At 36.2% G+C, this 20,030-nt stretch overlaps 1 protein-coding gene across 1 annotated transcript; it reads left to right on the top strand.

The window, feature by feature from the left end:
- Positions 1 to 2,729: 2,729 nt before the first annotated feature.
- Positions 2,730 to 19,806, top strand: MACC1 (MET transcriptional regulator MACC1). The gene is made up of 4 exons (XM_063303744.1): positions 2,730 to 2,829; positions 4,948 to 6,995; positions 12,438 to 12,626; positions 17,766 to 19,806. The coding sequence occupies exons 1-4, from the start codon at positions 2,730 to 2,732 to the stop codon at positions 17,976 to 17,978; spliced, it is 2,550 nt and encodes an 849-aa protein (XP_063159814.1). The 3' UTR covers positions 17,979 to 19,806.
- The last annotated feature ends 224 nt before the right edge of the window (positions 19,807 to 20,030 follow it).

Below are 20,030 nucleotides of genomic sequence, written 5' to 3'. Positions count from 1 at the left end.
CATGTTCTGCATCCTTTTTGGATTTGTTTTTGTTTTTATGCATCATCTGACATGAAAACAGCTCTCGGGGCAGGAAGTTGACAATAGAAGAGGTCTTCACTTGTTTGTTTCTTAGCTCATTGACTAATAGTGTTTTTTTTAAGTCTGCATTTATCCACTTAATCTGATACTTAAATGTTCAGACATAAAAACTTCCAAGAAGTATTTTAGAGGGACTTCCTTACTACATCTGTGTCCCTACACATTGTGTACAAACAGCATGTGTTACCTGCCTTGTTGTTAGATTTCCACTCTAGAAATGCTGTCTTTTTCTTATCTAAGTAAGGGACTTCTTAAATGTGTGCAAAATTTGCATCATTTAGCAGCTGTGTGCTGTTCCATTTATTATGTCTTTGCTGTTTCTTTACTCTCTATTAATTTAAATTATGGCAATTGTGTGCTGCTCTTTAATTGTGATTTAGAAATAGAGAGCAGAAGCTTTCTTTACTCAGCATATTCTCAGTTTAGCAAGAACACACTGAAATTTTAGCCTTCTGATTCATTTTTGCTTTCTACCAATGGTTCATCATATTGAGTCATAGAAAACTATTTTGTAAATAATTAGCTTTCATATCTCCATATCACCAATCTGAAGCAGATTCAAAGGCACAGAGAATGAGATCAAATTACAAGGGAAAGTCTCCTTTGGGCAGAGCTGGACTCCTGGTGACTGGAGTGAGTGTGCTGAAACTGAAAAAGGAGGAGTACTGTATCTATAGATACAATCAGCAGATGGGAGAAGTTGTTGTAGACTTACGTTTTTTTTAAAAAGAAATGGATTCTTAGGTTTTCATGCAATCAGGATGGGAAAAAGAAAGTCAAAAGTTCAGAGTGACCCCCCCACCTTAATAAAGTTACTAATAAAGGGGGTTATCTGTTGTCAAGATTCTGTGTTCTGATCCCCAACTCTTGACATTAAAACCATTTAAAGAAAGTCCATGTGAATCTTCCTGCCTTCAGTTAAAGGGCTTAAGAAGTACACAAGTGGTTTGCCATTGCCTTCTTCTGGGATTTTTTTGGACTTCCCAGTCTAGCCCACCCATCAAATCTGGCCTGTTTAGCTTCAGACAAGGTCAGGCAGATGCTGCCGCCTGTTGAGATGAGGTGAAACCACAAGATATTGAGCAAGTGTCTGTGTCTCCTCATATCAATGGAAGCCAGAAATATTTTTAAGATTAATAGTGTTTTAGCAATAAAATATAGGGCCAGTTTGTTCTTGGAGGAGTTATTTTTTAATTAAATAAGTTGAGACAACCTGAATACTTCATACTGTGGCTACATCAAAAGGATATTTGATGATAGACTAGGTATAAAATCAGTTAAGTATCACTGGATCTGAAAAAAATTGTCAGAGCAGGACCTAATTGCCAATATCGTTGTGAGGTAAGTTAATACTGAAGTCACAAAATTATATTTTGTTCATGACAACTAAATTAATTGAAGGTAGTTTTATATTGATGAAGCTGTTGTTGAAAAGCAGAAACAAAAATGAGCTCACAGAATTTACATAGCAATGGTAACATCATTAACTTTTTTAACCTTATGATTTTTTTTCAATATACTAACTATATTAATGTGATACACTAATATTCTTTAGTGTACAGGAATCCCAAATGTCACCAATGTTTTTTTCACTGGTTGACACATTTGGAATTTTGAGAGCACGTTATGGACACCTACAAAATGGTTGGTATGGTGGAGTGGCCAATCCCCAAATGCCCATAGACCAGAAGGCAAAGAAAGTAGTCAGTTGCAGTCATTGGCCGTTTTATTTTTTATGAAAGTTTTTGGGCTCAATATGGGGCCTAGAGGCATTAGGCAGCAGAGAGTTTGATGCACGCCAAGGAATTTGTAGATATGCAAATTGTCATCTGGACACCAGGACTCTTGGGTTTGGAAATAGGAGAAGTCTCTCCATTGACTTCCATGGTTGAGGACAGATTTGAATCCAAGTCTTTTCAATTCTTGTCCATCATCCTAACCATAACACTACACTGGCTCTCAACAGCTAAGTCATCTGTTTAGCAATTCTGTGCATACCCACTCAAAACAAATACTATTGAATTCAGTGATACAATGCTGTGTATCACTGTAGTCTTGTAATTTTCACTATCTGTGTGTAAATTTCCTCTTTTTAAATAATAGTTACACATGATAGGCAAACAAGTAGTATCCAGATATTTTGAATTTCAGCTTCCATCATCCCTTAGTCAATATAGCAAGGGATAGTGGAAACTGTATTCCAAAACATCTGAAGGGATAGGTTCCCTGTTCCTGTTTTGTTTACTTTAAAAAGAAAACCTGCTTTTTGAGTGTTATGTTTATTATATATTTTGTCTATCTTATTTTCAACAACTATATAGGTTTGCTTTTTCACATAAACAGAATTTTGGACATTCAAGCTAGAAGAATATGTAGCCCGTTAGAATAGGCCATATATATTCCTTCAATATTACATGTTTACAGAATATAAAAGACATACTAATCTTCTGTTAATGGCTTCTTTGTTCTATGCACAGAAAAGAGTGCCTTAATAATTGGGGTGGGTTGTTTGAAGATCAATGCTGGCAGGTACATGCATGAGCAATTCTTTAGACACTGATTCCCATGCCACATTATAAATGATGCTTTGCAGTTTGAAGTAGTCCTCCATTTGTTTACAAATTTATCTTAAACCTGCTAGGAAGAAAATGTATGCTTCCTGTCATTTAAAGGAACTTTCATGGAGTAAATCAGAAGGATCTCTGGCTGACCTGGATGATGGAACTCCTACAAGAAATGATTGGATAGGTATGTAACTGGCAGCTCAACTACTTGGGCAGAAAATGTAATTACTATTGATATATGCTTGTTTTAGAGGGTATTTGCTTATAGCAGGCTAGCTGAGGCCCAAAGGCCACTGTGGCTCTGAAATTCAAGAGTGGTTTTTGACCCACAAACAAAATTAAGCCCTGTAATATGTTGAGTTTTAAAAAGAAAAGAAATACTCTGCTATCAAAGAAAAATGGAAAATAATGGATCTCCTATACGTGATTTTGCTCTACCATTGCAGCCATTGCTTTTCTAAAAAATATTAAATGTGGTCTAGGGAAAAGTACCTATTATATTCCCAGGGAAAATGGTTTGGTTTTCAGTACATCCTACTCTGGAGATATTACATATAAGTAGTAATAGTGGTGAAGATGATGTTTTAGCAAGATTTTTGGGTGTGGGTAGGAACTCTGGAAGAGTAAAAAAATGGCCACCTCCTCAGTGTGAAACTTTTGACCATGATGAAGAGGGAAAAATATAATTCATTTTTTCTTTTAAAATGCAAAGAAAATTTGTCAAGAATATTTAGAGAATAAACGTACAGGGAAAGATGATCAGAATGAATAATTCCACTATGAAGAGCAAATGTAATGGTTGGGGACTTTTAGTATTAAAAAAATGATGAAGATAGTAAAGCCTCCTATAAATTCAGCTCAACTTCTGGTGACTTTATGGACACATCCATTTAGTTTTCTTGGCAGGAGTACCCAAGGGGATTGCCACTATCTTCTTCAGGGATTTTTTTTTTACTTCCTGGTCTTGCTTAAAACCTTGATATTCCGTAGTAGTCTCTTATTCAAGTTACTAACCAGGACTGACCTGAGCTTTCAAACCCAGATAAGGTCAGGCAGCTTCTATCACCTATTGAGACAATCAAGGTAGAGATATAACATTACAAATGGAGTGGTAAAAGTGGCAGGTTCCCCCACTCCTCACCTTGGTTTTATAATTCCAGAATTTGGAATCATTCCATGAAACCACTCAGTATGTACAATTGTAAGGAACACTGCATGCCTAGTTAGCCCATGGCAAGTCTTATACCACGTGCATTTCCATGCCAGGTTCTTCTGCTGAAATTCCTGAGATGGGAGAAGTCAGCATTCCGCAGTACAGAATAAAATATTGAGTAGTGACAGTATCGGTGGCTTATTTTGCTTCTCCATTCCACAGGTCAACAAAACAAGTGACATGATCACAAACTGCTTTCTGGAAATTTCCCCAGAGCATTCAGTGATCCATAAGATTCTCTGTCTTGGGGAGGAATCATCTTAATAGGACCCCTACTCCTGCAAGAGGAGAATAGCAAAATAAGAATAGTTGATAACTGTAAACCTTCCCCAGGAATCCCAAGACAAAAACTAAATTCTGGTTATGCCCTGTCCTGTGTCTAATAGGACATAGCGATTTAAGACAGACCCATGGCTGTCAAAAAGGCAGTGAAATTATGGGCTGGCATTTTTAGTGCAACCTCACCATGAACGAAGAATATCCAAGGGCTATGAGGGCATTTTTATACTACCTTAGAGATTTGCTCAGTGAACCTGATCAAAGAAATTGTAAGGCAGCAGGATAGATTATAGCTGTCAGTATTCTTAGACTGTCTCATTGACCAGATAAAGAATCTTGTAGCATACTCCAGTTTGAAGAAGATAACAATTGTATCCTTAAAGTGCAATATTAAACATTTATTCTGACTCAACCCAGTTGTATTCTGGGGGATCTTACTCCTAAGAAAATGTAATACTACATTCTATACTTGGTCAATTGCTATTTCACAGTCATTTATTTATTTATCAATCAAATTTATCACTGCCCATCTCCCCAGAAAAGGGACACAGTTATGTCTTCAGAATAGTAAGTTCTTTCAAAGTAACTTCTGAACAATCGCAATACTACAGTTTGTATTTTTGTATTTAAAATGTAAATAGAATTTCAAGTAAATCATGGTAATTTTTCCAGCATGGACACGTTAAAAATGAGTTAATGGGTGGATAAATGTATAATTATTTTCTTTTACCTTATACTTGGTATCTTTAAATAAATTGATATGAGAATTGATATTGTGCTCTCTCTCTGTCTTTCATCCCCAAAAAATAGATGATAAGGAAAATGAATTGTATCTGAAATCACTCTGGACTGGAGAATTTAAGCAAGATGCCCCTGGTGGGTTTAAGACAAATCCATTTTGGAAGGAACTATCAGCATCCAATCCTTTTTTAGATGACATAGCTCAATCATGCAACAAAGAAAAAAGCAATGGACGGATATCTATCTTGAAAGAAGATCCAGATTTATTTTTTAGAGATTCAAATGGTAGGGATTCTGCTGCCTCATCAGATGATGAATTAAATATTGACTATCTCTTTTGTCGCAAACCTTCAAAAAGATCTGCAAAATCCAGGAGTGTTTCAGACCTTTTGGATATTGTAGATGTAAGATGTGAACTTTCTAGTACAAAACCATCCAACTATATCCTACCTCCAAAAAGTGAAGCATTTCAGAGTGACCGCGAGGCCTATAGGACAGCTTGGTTGAATCAACGACAACTGGCCCGATCTTGCCTGGATTTGAGTATAATCAATCAGAGTCCTGGATGGGCACAAACCCAATCTATAGAAACCCATATAGTCTGCAAAGTGAATTATGAAGGTGGATCAGTGCAGCTTCCTGATTCAGATATTGCTGTTCATTTCCCTGAAGGTCATGTGGCACTTGGAGAATTCCAAGAGGTTGGCCTGCAGGCAATCCTTGACTCTCCATCATCACTTAATCATGAGTTTTCAACCACCTTGACCCCTTTGATTGAACTTACCTTGAGTAACCTCAATAGTACTGAAGTTATTTTACTAGAAATGAAAATTGCAGCTGAAGTAAAAAAGGATCCTTTTAGTCAGGTAATGACTGAAATTGTTTGTCTGTGTAGTTGCAATAAGGAAGGTCCATTTGAAAAAATACACAGTTGTTACATTTATAAAGATACTATACAAGTGAAACTAACGGACCTTAGTCACTTGATGTATATGGTGGTTGTAGCTCAAACAAATACAGTTAATTCTCTTCTAAGTGTTTGGGAACATATCCACAGAAAACTTTCAGTTGGGATTTATGGACCAAAACATATCCATCCGTCTTTCACTGTTGTGTTTGCTTTGTTTGACCACAACTATGTTCCTGAGAAACTGACAGTATGTGACATTAAAAGGGGAGGAAAGAGTTTGCCCCCAGTTATTTTCCAACTATGGGGAAAACACACATTTGTACTTGAAAAGCCACAAGACCTCAGCATTTCCGTTGTCTCCTGTGACCCAGATTTTGAAGTGAAGGAAGAAGAACAGAGGAAAGAAATTAAAAAAGGAAAATTGGAAGGAGGTGGTGGAGTGATTCATCTACATTTTCCATTTTCTATAATCGGCAATAGGAAAATACATATTTTTGTCTTCCGTGTTCAAATCAAAGTCCCAGAAAATAACCTGGCATGTCAGTTTTACATTACAACACCTGAACCGCCTCCAAAGTTATTAATGGGCATGACTAACAAGCCAAACCGAATTGAAAAACGTAAAGAAATAAAATCTGCACCATTACTATTAATGCCCACCATAAAATATCCTACCTTTCAAAACAAGATTTTAAATATTACCCGCTATGGTATAGCCCTGAAAACAGTGTTACGTCAAAGTAAAATTGACTATTTACTAGAATACTTTAAAGGCGATACAATAGCAATCCTTGGGGAAGATAAGGTCAAAGCCATTGGACAAACTAAAATAAAGGAATGGTATGTGGGAGTTCTTAGAAGAAAAGTTGGCCTTGTACACTGCAAAAATATCAAAGTGATAACTGAAAACCAGACTGTTGATGTTGAGGATAGTAAAATCATGACCAGCAGCCTCCTTGAACAAATTGCACTGCCTTTTAAAAAATTGACTTACATCTATTCAACAATCTTATCCACAGTATCAGAGAACATAAATGATTGGAAAGCTTTGGCTGATGCTCTTCAATTTTCAGATTTGTCCCAGTATGATTTCAATGAGTTACAAGTTGAAAAAGAGTCAGAAAAAGTAGCGTATGTTATGAAGAAACTCAAAGAAATTTGCCACACTCATAGAAGCACAAGGCGGTTCCTGTATGAACTCTCTGTTGTAAGTACTGCTGGGATGGGCTATCAGATGATGAGAGGAAAATAAGACATAATTCTTTAAAGTGACTTGTTATAATATTGGCCTTCCTACTTTAGCTTAGAGCCTGTGAGCAGATAGCAGTGATGGTTTTAAATTTGAAAGCTTGCCTGGTGTGAGCAGCAGCTGCAATGCAACTTTAAAGAATCTTCTGGCTTAGTACTTCATTTTCTCCATCTGTGTTTATAGGTTTGTTTGGATTATAATGAAGTTGTTTAAACAAAGCTGAATGTGAAAAAGCTCAGTATTTTGAAACTCTTGTCTGTTTAAAAAAAAAAACCTCCCCCCACACACAGACATTCACATCTCCATTCCAACATTAAATCAAATTGTGCCTCCTGCTAATCAGATGATGATGTCAATGGGTATTTAGTAAGGCTGTGCAGTACTTTGGTCTCCAAAAGGAGCTTCAGACCATGAATGTAGCACCTTCTTGTAGTACCCTAAAACAGCTGCATTACACAATCCCAGGAAAAGGAGCAGCTACTATAAGGAGCTGTGGGCAGATGCTTCCATGTACTTTAAAGCTCATGGTCACTCGTGCCTTGGTCACTTTCTGATTGGACTACTGCAACACATTCTATATGGGCTGCCCTTGAAGACCACCCAGAAGTTAACAGCTGGTGTAGAATGTAGTGGCATGCACAATGTTGGGTGCCCATAGATCTGCCCACATTACACCTCTGTTGCATGAGCTGCATTGGCTCCCAGTTTTTTTTCAGGTGCAATTCAAGGTGCTGGTTATTACCTTTAACGTCCTACATAGCATGGGGCCAGGTTATCTGTGGCCACCTCTCCCTGAAGCTATCTGCCCATTCCACCAAATCAGTTAGGGTAGGCACGTTTAAGGTCCTTTCTCTTAAATGTTGCCATCTAGTGGGACCTAGGAAGGTTGCTTTTTCAGTGGTAGTCCCTGCTCTGTGGAACACTGTTCCCCTTGAGATCCAGCAGGCCATAAAGTTTGTTCCCCAAACACTGAGATAGAGTGAGATTGGAGCTGGAAGATAGTGGTGTTGGCATCATCAAAGGAGATTTGATTTTGCTTTATTCGGTGGTTTGAGAGAGGGGTTAAGGAATCCATTCATGCCAAAGTGGAAAATCCTTCCCTCAATAGAGGCGGAGGCCTGATACAACTTATCCCCCATTTTTCATGCTGCTCTTTCATCAGTCCCCAGGAAGATTAAGACCACCAGGAAGGCCGCTTTTAACAATCCACTTGGGGATGAACAAAGGATCTAGGAGTAAGACATCCCAAAGGCAATCCATACCTCCGTGGCGCAATTAACAGCCATTCAGGTGTAGGGACAATGTAGCCAGCCTGGAAGACATATATGGGGTCCCCTCACCAGCCTTTGCCCAGACTGAAGAAGCTGCTGAAACGTTTCTACCAAAAAGAAAGAAATCCAGTTGCCATGCCTCAACCTACAGACATATTCATTGGCTAGCAAAAGCATATTCACTGAAATTCACTTTTTTTACACTGTAGTTACCTTGTGGATTCTCCCTGCTTTGAGCTTTCCCTTGTAGCTACAATCTTCTCTCTCTCTCTCTCTTTTCTATCTGATACTCATAATGGGGATTTCTCCTGTTAGATTCCAATATCAGTCATTTAACTATTCAGTTACATTTCATTGTGTAGGGCATCTCCTCTCAACCTCATGTGTTAGACTTCAGTTAGAATATAAAATAACCATGCAGTTCCTTTGACTACTGCTTATTGTCTAGGATGGAGGACCTGTGATGCTCCAGAGGTTTTCAGACTTTAGCACCTATTAGTCCCAGAAAGGATAATTAATGGCTGTGGATCATTAAAGCTGTAATAACACAGCTTCTGGAGGACCAGAGTGTTCTCGTGGTTGTTCTGCTATTCTCATGAAATGTTCTACTGTTCATTTCATTTACTCCAGAATCTGGTCCTTAGGCAGTTACATTTCTCTGAATGGAAGATGGACAGGGGAAGACTCTACTAGCTCCTATTCCCAAGCTGAAATTTCAGTATGTCTTCTTTTTTTTCTAGATCAGCCTGAAGCCTGTGTTTGCACTTGTTTAAAGAGGAGGGGTGCCAGAACAAATTTAACCCTTTCCTTTTTGAGTGGGCAAATGAGAATTGTTATCTAAATTCAAGCACTGCCAATACCTGTATTGTACATCTTTTGGGCCCTGAATGAGCTAACCAAGGATTTTCCTCCATCATTGATCACGAGGAATGAGCCAGAAAGTGAAAGAAGCTTCATGTTACCTTTTTCTCTATGCCCTTAGTTCATAGTCAGTTCCTTTGTTCTGCTGCTATCATCTTTGTACATACAATCAATGACTTTACCAGTGCAGTATGGGAAGTTTTTATTTTTGAAATTCTTAACTTAGTAAGTACAGCAACTAATCCTCATTGATGGCCTCTTATGTCAAAGCACATAGGCTCCCCACAAATGACTGCAGATTGATTGACTACATGTGTACAAACACACTTTCTGTAAATAGATTAGAAAATCCACATTCAATCAATTTGATTCAAAGTAAAAACAATTTGCCAAATTACGAATTTGAATCTAATCAAGATTGTTCATATAACCCTAATACCTTGATTGCTCTGTAAAAGAAAGTCAAAATAGTTCTTCCAGCCTTTTCTCACATATCTTTATATAAATGCCTGAATTCAAAGCTTTCTTGGCAACATTTTTGGAAGTGGTTTGCCATTGCTGCCGCCTTCTTAGGATTGAGAGAGTGAGTGACTAGCTGAAAGGCACCCAACCAGCTTCATGCCTAAGACAGGACTAGGACTCACGGTCTCCTGGTTTCTAGGCTGGCACACCAAACTGGCTTTCAAATTAGATGAATAAAAAGTATCACAGCATCAGTTGTATAAAAATTCATCTGGGGGCATACTTTGAGAGCCAACATAAAGTCAAATACAATTTGATTTTGTTCCTTGATTCACAAAATTAAGATGATGTGGTGAACTAGTTGGATTATTGGCAATCTGGAGCCATCCAAATGTTTTGAACTATAACTACAACTCTTTCGAGGGGAGATGGGCAGTGACAAAATTTGATAAATAAACTTCCTTTGCCCCTGAGATTGTCTATGCTAGTTGAACTTTATGGAAGCTGATAGTCAAAAATGTCTTGGAGCATAATGGGAGGATCGTGTCTGTTTAAAATGTCTCATCTGAACTTAACATATGTTGTATGGTAGTTTTGCATTGAATTCTGTGGAGGAAAGGTAGGATTAAAATATTAATGCTAGTCATCATCATCATCACCACAGAAGTCCTAGGCAGTAATAAAGATTCAGCAGATATTTTCATTCAGAAACCTTGCAAACTTTCCTATATTTTCCCCTTTATCTAAATCCATCTTAACTATAATCAGGCAAGTATCTGCATGTCTTGTGCCATTCCCAGACTTTAATATATTTATATTAATGCAGATATTAGAATGAATTTACGTGATACATCTTTAGAAAATGCGGGTTCCATAATATGCTAAATAAACATGTTGTAATTATAAGAAAGAAAGAAGAAAAAAACCAGGAAGAGAGGAAAAAGAAATGAAGAGTGCCAAGTTTTACAATATAAATACAAAAATCATTTTCCTGTTTCTGTGTCACAGTGCTTGTTAGCAAATTGTCCCCAGTGACAAAAGCCATATAGCTTAAAAATAACAAGTATGGCTTTTCTCATTGTCAAGGGATACATAAGGAATTCTCATTATTTCTCTGCAGTTATAATTTAAAGCAATGGCTAATAGCAAAAAGGTTCTATCTCTTTTATAATTTTTATTCCTCGAGAATGTGTCATCTCGACATCTTAATTAGACAGATGGACTAACAAGTTTCAAAGTTAATCATATTTGTTTTTTAAAATGGCAGTATTTTAAAAATATGAGTATATAATTAATAAACATGACTGGGAATGTTTGCATATCATAGTTGGCCAGGCTCAATTCCTCCTGCTTGTTCCCTCAACCAACAGGAATGGATAAACAGAACATAGTTATGTCATACAAACCAAGATCCCTGGCTTCTATCTGTCAAACAAGATAGAATCAGACATGGAGTATAAAGCATAGTTTCCAACTTTGCTTGTTTGGAGAACAAGTCAGGGAATTTAGGTGCAAACAACACAATAAACTATGAAAAGAGCTTCCCCAATCTATTTAACCCATCCCAATGTCAATAGGAACCAAGCAAGATAATTGAGCCAATGTGGTATAGTAGTCAAGGTGTTGCACTGGGAAAGGAGACTCAGATTAAAGTCTGCCTCTAGCCACCAAAGCTCATTTTATTACTTTGGAGCAGATACTACTTCTCTGCTCAATCTGCTTGTAGGGTTGTAGTTGCAGAGAAAAAAAATAGAACACGGTAACACAGGTTGCCTTGGACATCTCTATGAAATATAAATCTAACAAATAAATGTATTCTAGGACACCCTAGTGTACCATAATGTGTGAATTAGACCTATGTAACTAACTCTGACTAATTGTGCCATTCTGTTTTGTGGGGTAATAATATTGAAACACACTTGATTTGGGGCTTTCCAATATGTCCAGCAAGTGCATTGCCATTATGCAGAAATATTTTGGAAATAATATTCACATTTGCTGTATATTTATGACACCTTCCCAATCCTGCCCATTTAAATAATTTCCTTATTTAGGAATGTTATATTTCTGCTGTGATAGAAGACATTTCTTGGGTACCTTCAAATTGTTTTCATCCCCAAGCTTTCACTTACCTTACTCAGTAAGAGGCATTAAAGCAGGAAGTTAAGCAGTATGAAAACAGAAGATGGGGAAAACCTAAAAATTAGGTCAGCCATCACAGGCATGTAATTTTTAAGTCATAGACTCATGACCACAACCCCTTCCTGAAGAGAGACATATATCTGAAAATGCCAGGTAAGCACACAGCTGGGGGAATGATTTGAATGTTGTGCTGTTCTTCTCTAGCATCTTTGGAGCTAAGCAAAAGCCTAGAATCATGGTTAGATTCTGTCTGAATAAAAATATTCAGACATAATAAGGAGGAAACCCTTATGTTTCCACTGCCTGAAATCTCGCCAGTTAATTGTTTTTAATCTCTGGACAGCTTTTCTATATACTGTATATAAAAAAATAGATTCACAGATAATATGGGGAAAATGACTACTCTATACAGCAGTGTTTCTCAACCCTGACAACTTTAAGATGTGTGGACTTCCACTCCCAGAATTCCCCAGCCAGCCATGGCTGGCTGGGGAATTCTGGGAGTGGAAGTCCACACATCTTAAAGTTGTCAGGGTTGAGAAACACTGCTATATAGTATATTGTTCCTTGCAGTTATGCTTCCAAATGTTACATTGTAATTGTACTATAATTATTTGGTGTTAAAAATTGTTTGCAAACGTAACAATCACATTTGTACTTGCAGGCCCTTTTAAAGCTAGATTGCCAAGGATTAGTAGCCCGAATGACTCAGGATACGGTTATTTTTACTGCAGCTGTAAAACTTGGGAAGGGCTGGAGAGAGCTGGCAGAAAAATTAGCGCGACTTACAAAACAGCAAATTGATGCTTACGAAACTCCCCATCATGGCAAAAGTGGAGAAGTTGCTCCAGAGGTAAGATTCACAATATTTCTCTTGTATTCATTTGCTACAAAAGATACAATGCTTCTTTAAATTGGAAACTGACAGACTGTAAGAGAAGCTAGAGGGAGGGTGTCACTTTCCGGGATACCTTCACATTCTTTGATCCCGCTATTACAGTACCTACAGTATAGTAGGTTCTCTTATCTCACTGTTAACAGGCCCTGTGGTTAAACAAAAACAAGGGTTGAAAAGATATAAAAACTGTCAAGCATATTTAATAGAGGTTAGAGAGTACGTTGTGTACACGCTGTGAGCAGTTGCCTTCATTTCAAATTGCTTTCCTTCCATATTAAAACCCAAAAAATAGTGTAGAATTTTGACTTTAGAGACAATATATCACTGGAATAATGTTGCCCAGATCCTGATTGAAGGAATTGCCCGAACCCATCCAAGTCCTGTGTGGCTGATGAAATGGATGATTTAAGTGATATTAGTTAAATTTTGACAATAGGAGCTTCTTTAGTTTTCATAAACCAGCTTTTAATTTTTCTTTTTCTTCTCTTTTCTTTCTCCACATGAAATCTCTGTCTCTTCTCATTTATCTCATTCTTACAGTCCAGTGTGTGGTTTCTTCTCTTTATAATCTTTTTGTATATCTACAGTATATACATTTTTAGAATTCTTCAGTCTCAGTATAAATTTAACATGATCTTTGGCATTCAGACTTTTACTGTGGTAAGTCTTTTTGTATAATCAAGTTGAAGGATTGGACTTGATATTTTAATATCAAGTCCAATCCTTTGCTCTGTGAGGGAGATTAAAGCATCAGTGACAGCTATATTTTAAATTATGATGTGCATAAATAAGAATGATATTTTCAATTCCTGGTTTGCTTGGATTCAGATTAAGGCTGGAATCCCATGTGTATTTATACTGGACTGAATCTTAAGCTGTCAGTTTCTCTTCATAATTATCCTTGTCATTAATATTTGGGTCAATATGGAAAGGAGCATTATGGTTTAATTTTAAGAATGCACGAGGCTGGCCATTATTGCTATGTATAGATGCAATCCACCTTTCACTGATAATTGTTTCATAGCTTTGTTGCCAATAAAACCATTATTCTCCCAAATAGCTAGAAGTGCCCTTAGTATATGTTAATATTATGTATTGAGTATTCTTATTTTGCCTCTTTGTCATAATGGAGTTTATCTACAGTAATGACGATTTTAAAAGTCAGTATAAAGCATAATACATTGAAAGGCCATAAAATCATAAAGCAGCCATAAAGTGACCAGAAAGATTACAGATAGCTAATCATGGTTACCTGTGCTGCACCAAGTTCCAGGTATTTTGCCCAATACCCAGTGCACAACTGAGTGCACACACTGCCACATTGTGGTTTGATTTAGCCTGTGTGGTGCTGTTTTTGGTTTGAAATTGCAAAGAATGCAGAATGTACTTGCTGGATTTAGTCACTAGAACTAGGGATGCTGGTGGTATTCTGTCTGTGCTGTGCCATCTCTCTTAGCTCCCAGTATGAGTGTGCTGCATCATCTGTACTGGTTGTCACTGTATTTCTGGGTCCAAATCAAAATGCCACTTTGATGTTTGAAGCCCTTTTTGGGGTAGGGCCATGGTATTTGAAGGCCTGCCTGTGTCGAAGTATATTGTCTCACATATTTAGCTTAATGTGAGTATATTTTAAGCTATGTACTTGCCTATATTTTAGAATTTTCCAGTAGAGTATCCAGGTAGCCCAGAGTAAAACCTCTTCAATTAGTCTGCTATTAAAAAAATGTTCTTCAGTTTGCCTGTGCTATATTTGGCCAATATAATATGTAAAAACAAAAATTAAACCATAGTTCATTTCCTTTCTCAAAAAATTGTGATTCTTGGCCTTGCAACTTGACTAAATATAAATATTAGTGAATGTTATTGGAAGGTAAAAATACCTAAGGGTAACTTATGTATGACATAAATTAAAATGCAATATATGATCAAAAGAAACTTGTCTAGCATAAATTTTAAAATTTAACTACCCTAGCTCTTCAAGTTTTTTAGAGTTCAGGAACAGTTCAGAACATATGGATTCCAGCAATCCTTTTTTCTAACCTCTATTTTATTATTATGTTGCAATATATAGTAAATACTATATATAGTGTATATAGTATAGTACACTATAAATATAGTATATAATATATAAGTATAATAAATATTGAGCAGTGTGATTTTATGCTTAGAAGTAAATGCATGGAATTTACTGAAGGTTAACTGTACAAATTTGCAATTTTTAAATTAAAGCCATATTTTTACAGGAAAAAAACCCTATGTATTTGCTCTTTAACTCAACTTTTAAAATTCCCTTTAGACATTCAGAAAGTAAATCTTGACAGCTTGTGACTTGTAAATAAGACACATTTAAAATTCTAAAGGAAAGGTCACACTTTCATGAAAGGTTGCTTTCTGTATAGAATATAGTTTGTCCCAAAGGAAGTAAATTACCTTTTTTTTAAAAAAATGATCATTTTATTAGAAATCATTTTTCACAGAGCATCAGCATTAGATCAGCTGCTGTAGTGGTATTACATTTTCATTATAAACCATTAAATGTAACATTTATAACAACAGCTGCCTTTTTATCAGTTAGCATTCAAATATTCACACCCTGAGAATTTGATGTGTAGTATTTTTGGATATAGTCAATCCACCCTCCACCCCCAAGTTCTTATTTATGGATTGGTTTTGTTTGATGAAGGTTAGAATCCCTATTAACATTGGTTTATCTTACTCATTTTTGCCAGAGCTTTGAGAAGTAGATTATTATTAATCCAATTTTGCAATAAGCTTTTTTATTGGCACACCCAGATCCACGTTTGAGACAGTCATGGCCACGGTGGTCATCAGTTAACTGCACCCAACTCTGATGCCCTTCCTGGTGCCTTTTCACAAGCTCAGGAAGATGAATGGCATTAAAGCCTGAAGCCTGATACCATCCCTCTCACTTCCAAAGAGAGAGAAATCTGAGCAGGGATTTTAAAGAAGCTCATGATACTTGGGAAAGATTTATGACAGATCTGAGGAATACAAATTAATAGTTACTAAACTAGCAAGCAAGACTAATCAAAAGCAGTACATAAACCAGCATCTCACTTGTTACTTGGATAATTTTTTCATGCATGCAAATCTGCTCTTTTGTTTGTCTGTCCTCCCCCTATTTTATATTTGAGCCGTTGAATATTTTGATTCTTTTGGAAGTGAAAAGGAGAAAAGTATTTACCTAATTACCAGCCCAATAAGTTTATAGGTACTTAACTCTGCAAATACCTACCTTTGACTGCTTCTTGATGTCACACATTTCATTTGTGAACTTTTCTCTTTGCATATAATTCAATAATAATAAGGTGCCGGTAAACATTATTATGTGTAATGAAAATGTCTTCAGAATACTCAGAAGTGTTAAGAGTAGCACATGCTTATTCAATATGCACTGAAGTTTCTATTGCTTATGTTTGTTCTTCCACAGCTTCTAATTGTGCTTCAGTACAACACTGAAGTGTATCTCCATGGCACAAGTCCTAAACATAAAATGTATGAAAAGAAACATAGCGGCAAAAAAGCAAAACACTGTACAGCTTGATTTGCACAGCTCCCAAACCCTGGCTGAATATGCAGAAATGACATCTAGGAAATTGGCTTTTTTTCTTTCCTTTTGCAAATAAAGCCTAAATGATTTTTTGATCCAAAAAATCCAATAACTAAAGATTCAGTTATATTTTTCAGCAGCTGGTGGCTTTGACTTATCCTTAACATAATTGTGATCATTATTTCTTTGCTATTTATCTCTCTCCAATTACGATTTTTATATATATTTCAAAATAATAAGATTTTTTAAAAATGAAAAATTCAGATGGAACACCTTTTTAAGAAGCCTTCTCCAATCTCGTCTTGATTTTGATCCTCATTTCTTTCCTAGATGTAGCCTTGGAAGTTTATATATGTTGAAGTACTCCTATAACTATATGTCTTCATTAGAGAATGGGTTCATGTTTTTACATTGAGAATTAAGAAAAATAGTCATACAATTTTGCATTGCCTGCTTCTCCTCTTCCCCATCTTTGTGTTTCCTTGTTCTCCCTGTCTTTCTGCAAGAAGCTTGGTTTTCATTTGTACTTTGTAGATGGGAAGAAAACAGCTAAACCAGAGATTCCTAAAAGTTGGATGAGTTGATGAGGGATAAGAGTCTAATTTCTTTTGAAATGACTCTGTTCCATTATCATGATAGCTCCTGGATTTTGGGCTGCGCTTGTTCAGAAAAGTAGTCACAGTTTTCCTTGGTAGTTCCTCTTGCTTCTCATAAGATGTAGCTTTGCATAAATCAGAATAATGTTCTATCTAGTGCTATACTGATATTAGTCTAACAGTTGATGTCAAGGCCTTTTTTTAAATGAAGAGATTTCAATTACAAGAACCTATGCAAAAATGGTATATCATGTTCCAAAGAAGTGTCTTCCCAGGGTGATTTGCAAATATTTTGAAAGTCTCACATAAAATTTTAAATAAATAAAAAAACTAAAATGATTTCTAAGAAACAAGAGAACTGGAGAGATACAATTAATTTAAAGGCTCCACTCTAGTATGACTGAGTTAATAGTAGCACATTAAAAGGCCTGGGAGAATAACAATGGTTTTGCCAGGTATCAAGATGAAATTGTTGCTACATATGCAACCCTGGGGTATTGATTCTAGGGCTGAGGGTCCATCACTGAGAACAGATCTCATTATCTATCCCTGTTCCAATGAATTAAGCTTATAACTCATTCCTGGAAAGTAGTATCTCACTTTGGAGAACTTCTCTAATTGAGTTGTGTGGGAGAATTTTAGTATGCATTGATCGGTGACCATATTTTGAATTAAGATGCTTAAATGTCCATGATCCATGAGTTGGAAAAGGCTTGGGTATATAACTGACTGGAATTTATCATAAAGGCAAGACAAATGGGTAGTTGATTGTGTTTTATGATCTTCTGCACAAAAATCCCAATGTGTATATAAAAGGGAGCCAACACAAACATTTCAATATCTGTCTTCAATTGTTTGTATGCACAGTTTCGTCCACTTATTACTGAATTGTTTTGCATCTAAACATATGATATTATTAAATTTCAGATGATGTGGAAACCAGCTTATGATTTCCTCTATACCTGGGGTGCTCACTATGGAGACAGCTACAGGGATATGTTGCAAGACCTGCACTTAGCCTTGGACAAAATGAAAAATCCTGTGACCAAACAATGGCGAGAAATAACTGGGGCTCTGATCCTGGTCAATTGCATGGAGGTTCTTCGGGCCAGTGCTTTCTCCATGTTGGATGAAGATTAAAAGTCATCTTCAACTTTAGAAAGATATTTTTCAACCAGTCTTCCTGGACTGTAAAGCAGTTAAACAGGAACATTTGCAACAAGGAACATTTAGAGTCTCTGTGAAAATTAATGCCAGAGCATACCAATTTAGTTTAACATCTTTCTGATTTTGTATTCTTGTCATAATTAAATGACAATTTTATGTTTAGTTGTAATTGGAAAATGTGGTTTTAAAATGCAGCAAAAACAGCAATTACAGTTCATCACAGTGATAAAACTATGAGCATGAACAGATTGGCAAGAAGGGGACCAGAATCTAGGTAATTAAGTTTCTTGATAATGAAAAGGATGATCTCTTGGACATTATGATGAAGTTATAACTTATGCTGATTTTGAGAATTGCTCTCCTGAATCATTGCAGGAGTGAAGGCTGTACCTTAACAGTATCAGCACCTGATTCCAGCTTGTTGACTCAGTTGACACAACACAGTCAATCAGGTCGGTTAAAGATCTGATAGTTGCGTTTACACAATTCGTTGGTTAGGGTGTTCTTTTGTTTGTTTGCTTTTGGGTGCCTTCAAGTCAATTTTGACTCCTGGCGACTACTTGTACAAGTCCCTGCAGTTTTCTTGGCAAAATTTTGGAAGTGGTTTGCCATTGCCTGCTTTGGTTAGCATTAACCTCAGTTATTTTTAGTTTATTGTACAAACCCAGCTGTTTAGTTAATAATGTAGTGTGTTATGAATTCCAGCAAAAGGGTTAATTTGGTAGCTAAGTTAAGCATGTTGCATGAACCCAACCACTGAGAAACAGAAGGGAGAATTTGGAATTTGATGGAATAAAATTGAACAGTCGGAATTTTTCCTTGCTGTCTGCATTTCCTGTAGATTTCTAGGCATATTTGCTCACCTTAGTCCCAAGTTACAAAGCATTTGAGCCTTAACATGGTTTGAATCTGTCAGAAATCTCAAGCTATAATTCTAAATGGGATTGGGTTTCATTTTTTGAAATGTAAGCTTTGTATCTCTGGATTTTTGAAAAATAATTTGTATGGTTTATAATATATTTACAGAACAGCCTTTTAAGTTAAAGGCTGAAATTCTTCATATTGTAAGGGAAACAATATGTAATTATTTCTAATCCTGTTCTCCAAATATGTGAGTAACCTAGGCATTATTAGATATCATTGCTATGCTAATACATGCACACATGGTGGCAATCATAATTTATTAAGCATTTTATAAATACCTTCACTGTAGTATATATATTATATATAAAAGAATTGGACCTATAATTTAAAAAAAAAACTATGAACACTTGGCTAATGTTCTATATAAGAGCCATTACTAAGTCTTTGATGAGCAATACATTTGTTCCTTAATTCCACACTGGCTGTTCATAATTTAGTTAAGAAACAGTTCAGTATCATTATATATTTATTTAGGATGATGGTTAAGGTTCTTGTTGGGAAAGACCTGGATTGGGGAGGAAATATTATTGGGAAATAAATAAAACATTATACTTATTTTGACTTGTTAAACAGATTCTTCTGTTAGTGAATGTATTACAGCCATAGCTCAGCAATAGAGCATATATAGGCATATGATTGTGTTAATATCTTGCTTTTATAAGGAATTCCAGCTACAACATTTCAGATTCTGGATGAGGTTTATCTGCTGAACTGTACAGTGTACCTTAAGCAGGGGAAAGAAGAACAGTTGTTTTTGAATGAATTTCTGATTAACCAAAGATATAGTGTTTGAAATGTATCTTAATATTATTCAGGTCTCTTGGTTAATTCTTTTTTTAAAACTTTGTGCATTTTGATTAAATGAATTTGGTCCATACTAGTTTTCAGTATACTGTTACTACAAACAGCATCCTTCACCAGACTTTTTTGGGTATATTTCTTCAGTTTCTGTTGTGTTGAAACACAATTTTAGGCTACATACCAATGCCTGTGTTGAATGCAGGGGACTTACTTCAGTGTAAATATGCATTGGGTTAGACCGATAATGATATGCTGGCTGTGAAGATATATTAATGTAGAACAGGTTTGTGTTTTTTTTAA

This window comes from Candoia aspera, chromosome 4, assembly GCF_035149785.1.
Source record: "Candoia aspera isolate rCanAsp1 chromosome 4, rCanAsp1.hap2, whole genome shotgun sequence".
Classification (NCBI taxonomy): Eukaryota; Metazoa; Chordata; class Lepidosauria; order Squamata; family Boidae; genus Candoia; species Candoia aspera.
This window is presented reverse-complemented; position numbering and strand designations above follow the sequence as displayed.